Raw genomic sequence first — 6,964 nt, forward strand, 5'->3', positions numbered from 1 at the left:
AAAACTGCTGGTTTTAGCAGCCAGATGCTGCAGGGAGGCATTTTACTGCATGTCTTTGGAGCGGGGAGTACCAATATGGCAGACGGTGGCTTCACTTTTTTCGGCCAATCAGCAATCCAGGGAATAGAGATCAGTGGTGGGGGTCATGTGGGCCCTCCTCAGGAAGTACTGCATTCTCATTTATTTTCTTAACATTACTTTATTCTCGTATTAAAATAAAAATATCCTGGCCATAAAACTTTCTACTTCATTAGTCATCAGATGGTGGCGCCGTTTCCTCATCAGAACCCAGCCATAAATATTAGATCCTACTAAATGGGAAGAAAAATGGCTGCTATCAACCTTTTGTTTTACAAAAGGTTATTTTCCTCCATGAAATTGCCGACGATGCATTAATGGAAGAATTTGGATTAAAACATTCGTTCAAATCTGAAATGCAGAAACCAGTTTGTGTTAAAAAGGAGAAACCTTTATTTTTTTTAAAGACCATTAAAATAAATACTTTACAGAATCCAATGTAGAAAACTCGATACACCGTCTCAAAAAGGTTAACATCCCGTAATGAAATTTGAAGCGATGGAGGGAGGGGGGGTAATAAAGGAAAAACATGGCCAGCACTTTTTAAATGAAGCTTATTGAGAATGCTTGTGACACAGATGGCCTTTTTTCTCCAATTTTCTGTCATTTGGTCCTTTCATGCCTTTTAACACCCCACCCACCCCGAGATGGGAGGAAAAAAAAAAAAAGTGAATCAGAAAGCACGGATCCGAGGCCAGCCTTTCACTACTAAACCCTTCCGTCTCCAGATAAAGCGTTCCTGAACGCAGCCCGCATTATTCCACTGCTATGACCGCCGTCCTAAACGCTGCATATTTACACTTAAGGCTGGATAAATACTGCCCCCCCAAAAACAACTTCATTCCCTAACAACCCCCGCAGCGCGCTGGTAGTCGCACTCCTGATCGCTTCAGTTCAAGTAACAGATTTCAGAGCAAACACCATTGAAATAAAGATTGCTTTTATCAATGTTTTACAGATGCAGGCAGTTCTGAACCGAAGGAGATGCATGAAGGTCTACGACAACTACGGTGAACAGATGACAGTTCAGCAAGCTATCCTTCCACTTAGGCAAAAAACACTTTCAATATTTGGATACAGAGCATAGTCAGTGAAATTCGCTGAAGTTTAAAATTTCTTTCCCCCGATCACATAGCAAAAAAAACAAAAGAAAAAAACAGGACTTCACTTCTAAAATAAGCAGGTTGGGGTGGATGTTAGGGCATGTAGAAGTTAGATGAGGTCAGCCACGTTCATCGGCATCTCTTCCACGGTGGTGTTGTAGAATGTCTCGATGTCCCTCAGGGTTCGCTTGTCGTCCTCCGTCACCATGTTGATGGCTACTCCTTTTCTGCCGAAGCGACCGCCGCGTCCGATCCTGAACGGAAAGAGGAAACCGTTAGCCGTTACTGTCGGCAAAGAACGCAGCAGGTAGAGCTTCTATTTATTTCAGCTCTGCAGGAGGTTAGTCTCTTCATTTGTTCAAGTAAACGCCCAAATATGGGAATAAAACTAGCCTCTTATAAACCCTGGGGGGAAAAAGCGGCCGCTTATAGTAGAGAAATTACGGTAACTTTTCAATATTCTTAGATCTAATTAACTTTTACCACTTCCCTCATTTTTCCCTCTTAACGAAGATATTTAGATGTTTTATTTAAAGCTTTTTAGGCCTAAAACTTCTCCAGTAGAAGTTTCGGTATAGAACAATTTTATTTTATTTTTTTACATTTGTACTATATATATATATATATACTATACTCCTGCTTCAAAGGGTCACTGTCAGCTAAAGGCAGGTTTTAGAGTCTCTATACTCCAGTTAAAGATTAACAGATTACCAAATTAGTTAATTTCACTAATCAATATGATCGTTTCAGCTGTAATATTTTTCATCTTCCAGCTCACATTCAGCCAATCAGACGTCATCACTAACCTCCAGCAGACCAATAAAAATGCATCTTTTCTCCTGACTCAGGAGGAATGACCTCCAGAAGTGAGGAGAAAAGTTGTGAAATTTAAGATAAAAAGAAAAATATTCCTAAAATGTAATTTAAACCCATTGGATGACATCATCCAGGTGTTCCTGAAGCACATTTTTGATCATTTACCTGTGAATGTAGTTTTCTCTGTTGGTGGGCAGGTCGTAGTTGATGACCAGGGACACCTGCTGGACGTCGATGCCTCTCGCCTGACGGAGGAAAAACAACGAGTTAAATCGCTGCGTCATTCAGCGATCAGAGGGGCTGTCGCCTGCTGTTTAGTTGTGAAACAAAGACTTTGACTAGGCCACAGTGGAGAGCAGGCATGTTTCTATACCAAGGAACTTTCAGTCCTAAACCACCACTGCAGGTGGAAGGAGAGGGAACCTTGGAGCGAACCAAACATGGCGTCCGGCTGAACGTACCAGCAGGTCGGTGGTAATGAGCACTCTGCTGGAACCGGAGCGGAACTCCCTCATGATCAAGTCTCTCTCTTTCTGGTCCATGTCTCCGTGCTGGAAGAACAAGTCAGAGTCAGGCACCTGGAGGTTCGCTCCCGCCGCTGGGACGGGCGGCTCTCAGAACACGGCGGCCTTTACCAGAGCGGAAACGGTGAAGTCTCTGGCGTGCATCTTCTCGGTGAGCCAGTCCACTTTCCTCCTGGTGTTGATGAAGATCACAGCTTGTGTGATGGTCAGGGTCTCGTACAAGTCGCACAGCGTGTCCAGCTTCCACTCCTGGAAACAAAGCGGCAGGTTTAGTCTGGGCGGAGCTCCCGCTGGACGAGGACAACCCTCGACAACTTGCCTCTTTCTCCACGTTGATGTAGAACTGGCGGATACCCTCCAGGGTCAGCTCCTCCTTCTTTACCAGGATTCGAATCGGTTCTCGCATGAACTTCTTTGTGACCTCCAAGACGTCGGCCGGCATGGTGGCGGACAGAAGGACGACCTGCAGGCACACGTTTCTTTAGCGATGCGGACCGGATCAGTTTTCAGGAAGCCTCTAAAGAACAGAAGCTCACCTGGATGTTGCTCGACAGCTTCTGGAAGATCTCGTAGATTTGGTCCTTGAATCCTCGGCTCAGCATCTCGTCGGCCTCGTCCAGCACAAACATTTTAATGCTTTTGGAAGCTGAAAAAAATAAACCAGATGACCTGAATGAGGATTTAAACCCAGGAAACCAGCTACAGATACATAAACCCATCTAAAAAATGTCCTGTAGTTAGAGGAACTTTCCATAAAATGATTAAATTATGCTTAAGTCCACCATTAAATCAGATTTGATCCATCTCTAACTTGTAAACAGGTGGTTCTGGTTCCTCCCAGAGGAAAGTAGCGTTCAGATAACGGCTGTAATCAGAAACATGGGAGTCTGATCACGTCTCCGTTCTTCTGACGCAGGGACAGCGCCGGCTAGCAGAACGCCAACCAGAGCAGCTCGGCGTCAGAGGTTGACGGAGTCAGTTGACACGCATGGATTTCATCATTATACAGCAGCTCCTGACGTGGAAACAAACCTTTCTAGACCAGCAGTAAGGAGTCCGTTACTCACAGAGGTTTTTGCGAGTCAGCATGTCAAAGACGCGGCCGGGGGTTCCCACCACGATGTGAGGGGCTTCAGCCTGCAGCTTCTGGACCTCGCTGCGGATGTTGGTTCCTCCGATGCAGGCGTAGCAGCTGGCTCCCATGTAGTCGCCCAGAGCCAGAACCACCTTCTGGATCTGGACAAAGAAGAGCAAAATCCAGCCTCACTTCTGCACCAACGTTCAGCCACACGAGAAACAACCAGCGAGTTTCTCTGAACAACCACAGCTCCTCCCTACTCAACAGGAATCAGTAACTAATTTAACACTCTCAGAAATAATTTTAATGCCATCGCCGAGCACCCATGGCTCCCATATAAACACGACAAAACCCTTGGTCATCTCTGCCGCAGACAGACAGCAGCCTTGGACCAAATTTGTTCATCCTCTAGCTTCGTCTCCGCCTCCAGCTTCTTTTATGAACATACGATCGACCGGAAGCATTTCCGTCGAACATATTTCGATATATCTGACGAAATAATTTACATAAACGCATTTAAGTCATTTTCAAATGCCACAGTAATCAAATTTCATTTTCATGCCAATTAAGGCTTTCATTTAAATAATGGACCAGAATTGTGTCCATAATCGTCAACATAGAGGGAAGAACTGAGACCATCAGAGAGCAAATTAGGACTGAATGATTGTCAAAACGCTAAAAGCAATTAATTTCATCCAATATTGTCATTTTGCCGTTTTCTTCCAGTCTTTTCATGACCTTGAAAGGCAGCTTCATCAGAATCCAGCGCTGCAGGACTTTATTGTAACATTTGCACAAAAACGTTTTTACCACTTCTATAAAGCATGGATCTACGTGCTAGCTTTACTCAGCGACAGCAGGCCCACTTTAATCCCACTGCCGCCACCACAGGTAGAAATTTAATGTCCATTTCTGGCTAAATCTATTTTAGCTAAAGCATTTTTAGCGCGGCACCAGGAGAAACTAAATGAACAACCGCTTAAAGGAAAGCAATGGCATTTCCCCCTCATTGTTGGCCAGGAGACAGATCTCGGAGGTGATGGAACATCTTAGTATTACCCTGGAAAGTAAAGATATTTCAAGGTCTGGGAGACTGAATTCCCATCTGCAGCATAACTGGCAGCTTTTTTCCTTCCTCCCCCCAATTATTGTCCAATTTTTATCATTAGTTTCACTTTAAGAGTCTGGAGTTGGGGTGGAGTGCCTGGTTGGGATCATCTAGTTGCTAGTTTGTGTTTATTAACTGCCCAGATCTAGAGCAAACCAACATCCAGCTAAATGGGATCCTGTGCAGGAAGTTAGGATCCAGGTGGACCTACCTGCTGTGCCAGCTCCCTGGTAGGAGCCAGAACCAGAGCCTGGGTGGCCTTCATCTCCACATCAATCTGCTGGAGGATGGAAATGGCAAACGTGGCGGTCTTCCCAGTGCCAGACTGGGCCTGGGCGATCACGTCATAACCTACAGCAGAACGGAGACGTTACGGTCAGCGACGCTAACTCAGATTATTCACGTTCATCCCGAGGCGGGACACTCACCCTTGATACAAGGCATAATAGCCCTTTGCTGAATAGCAGATGGCTTCTCGAAACCATAGGCATAAATTCCCCTGAGCAGAGTTTCGCGCAAGTTCATCTCATCGAAACTGTCCACGATCTGGTTCCAGTTGCTCTGGAGAGGAAAATATGGAAACATTTAATCACTCACAGCCTGATATCTGACCATCCATCACCTCTAACTAGTCTTACATCCAGGAAATACAAAACAAAACATGGAGGAAAAATGATTTCTGGCCCAAAGTCATCAGATTTTTATATTTTAGATGTGGAGAATGAAGACTCACCTCAATGATGCCATCGGGCTCCATGCCCTCCGGGCCATTATCCCTGAAAATAAACACAAACAGAATTAAAAACCCGATCAAACAGACTTTAACACGATAAAAATAAAAACTATTTAATATTTCGCGACTATCAGAGAACCGGTGATGAAACCAGAGCGTGTCTTCCTACAGGCCGCGTCCTGGAAGCGGAGGCCGCCTGGAGGAGCCGCCATCTTTACTGCCTGATCGATTCAAGATGGTCGCTTTCCTGTCGGGCCGAGATGAAGGGGGGGACGGTACCGGGACATACGGTACCGGGACAAAATGTCCCGATAAACACCGGCAGAGCCGCGCATTAAAAGCGGGACGTTAATAAGCTTTTAACACACCGACAGAAAAAAAGGGGAAAATGTCGTAAAAAAAAGAAGCTAAGCTAACAGCGGGCGGGCCTGCTAGCTGAACATTAGCTCCGTTCTGATGGACTCAGCGTCACTAAACAAAAGCGGCCCTGAAAGGCAGAACCACCGGCGGTTTACCAGAACCGAACCGGACCGGAACCAGCCGGGGAAATAACGCTACAAAGGAGAAACGGGACGGGAAGTCAGCGGACCACGAGGCCGCTGCTGCCGGCATTGTTCCCCGCCGCTCAGGGAGGGGGGGTGCGCCATGTGGACCAGAACACGGATCCGAACCCCGAGTGGGTCACGACATGATGCGGACTTCAGAAGCGGCGGTTCTGGAGGCTCCCCGGCCCAGCGGGACCTCTGGGGCCTTTTTTTTTTTATCGGAGCCAGCGGTTGGACTCACGTGCTGCTCACGGCGCCGGTAGCAGTTAAACCCAACCGACCAAAACCGAACACAGAAACCGGCGTCACACCAGAAATACCGACCGATAAATCTCAGATAAAAACTTTAACTCGGAAAGTTTAAGTTTTCCTCTCGGTGTTTTTCGCTCATCTGTTAATTTAACGACAGCGAGGCGAGGTTTGGGCCTAAGCGGCTAATCGATCCGCGCTGCCAAACAAAACCTTCCGTAGGAACATAAACATCTCCCTAACTGGATTTAAGCTTCTTTAACCCTCCAAAATAAGCCGTTTTGATATGAATTATTGACTGTTTCACCGACCTGTTTTCATAGTCAGCCGACATTATTCCAAAGAAAGAAAAAAACGGCAGGAATGTCTTATATACGTTGAACGTACAATGCCGCGCTCTCATTGGAGGACGTCACTGTCATTCTACTCTGATCCCGCCTTCATTGGGTCATGATTGGCCGTTGATGCAGACGGATGGAAAAAATATGGCCGACCAGGGCGGGACTTTGTAATTTCACAACCCGGCAGGGCGGGGTTTGGATTTTTTAAAGAGACAGCGCACCTATCTGGGCCTGAAGGTCGCTTTGTAGTTTTTTCCGTAGCAGACAGATGATAAATTAATGAAAATTAAGGCGTGATTCCCGGAAGTCAGTAACAATGCTGGACATAAAGCATATTTTATTGGAAACAGAGCATATACTGAAGGAAAAGAGGTTTAATTTGGAGGTTT

The 6,964-nt window shown here is 45.9% G+C and overlaps 1 protein-coding gene across 1 annotated transcript; it reads right to left on the reverse strand.

Moving 5' to 3' along the window:
* Nucleotides 1–999: 999 nt before the first annotated feature.
* On the reverse strand, nt 1,000–6,651 carry LOC107098142 (eukaryotic initiation factor 4A-I). The gene is made up of 11 exons (XM_015395625.1): nt 6,546–6,651; nt 5,441–5,483; nt 5,136–5,268; nt 4,919–5,058; nt 3,589–3,757; nt 3,058–3,167; nt 2,841–2,984; nt 2,633–2,770; nt 2,459–2,548; nt 2,163–2,242; nt 1,000–1,435 (listed from the first exon to the last, which is right to left on the reverse strand). Exons 1-11 carry the CDS (start codon nt 6,635–6,637, stop codon nt 1,291–1,293), a joined length of 1,284 nt encoding a protein of 427 aa, XP_015251111.1. The 5' UTR covers nt 6,638–6,651; the 3' UTR covers nt 1,000–1,290.
* Between the last annotated feature and the right edge of the window lie 313 nt (nt 6,652–6,964).

Source organism: Cyprinodon variegatus, unplaced genomic scaffold, assembly GCF_000732505.1.
Source record: "Cyprinodon variegatus isolate N-32 unplaced genomic scaffold, C_variegatus-1.0 Scaffold750, whole genome shotgun sequence".
Taxonomy (NCBI): Eukaryota; Metazoa; Chordata; class Actinopteri; order Cyprinodontiformes; family Cyprinodontidae; genus Cyprinodon; species Cyprinodon variegatus.

Excerpts from the sequence above, each read along its gene's own strand:
- LOC107098142 (XM_015395625.1), bottom strand. The coding sequence starts at position 6,637 with ATGAGAGCGCGGCATTGTACGTTCAACGTATATAAGACATTCCTGCCG. Across the intron at positions 2,985-3,057 it reads AGCTGTCGAGCAACATCCAG|GTCGTCCTTCTGTCCGCCAC; the intron begins GTGAGCTTCTGT and ends GTGTGCCTGCAG. Across the intron at positions 2,243-2,458 it reads TCATTACCACCGACCTGCTG|GCGAGAGGCATCGACGTCCA; the intron begins GTACGTTCAGCC and ends TTCCTCCGTCAG.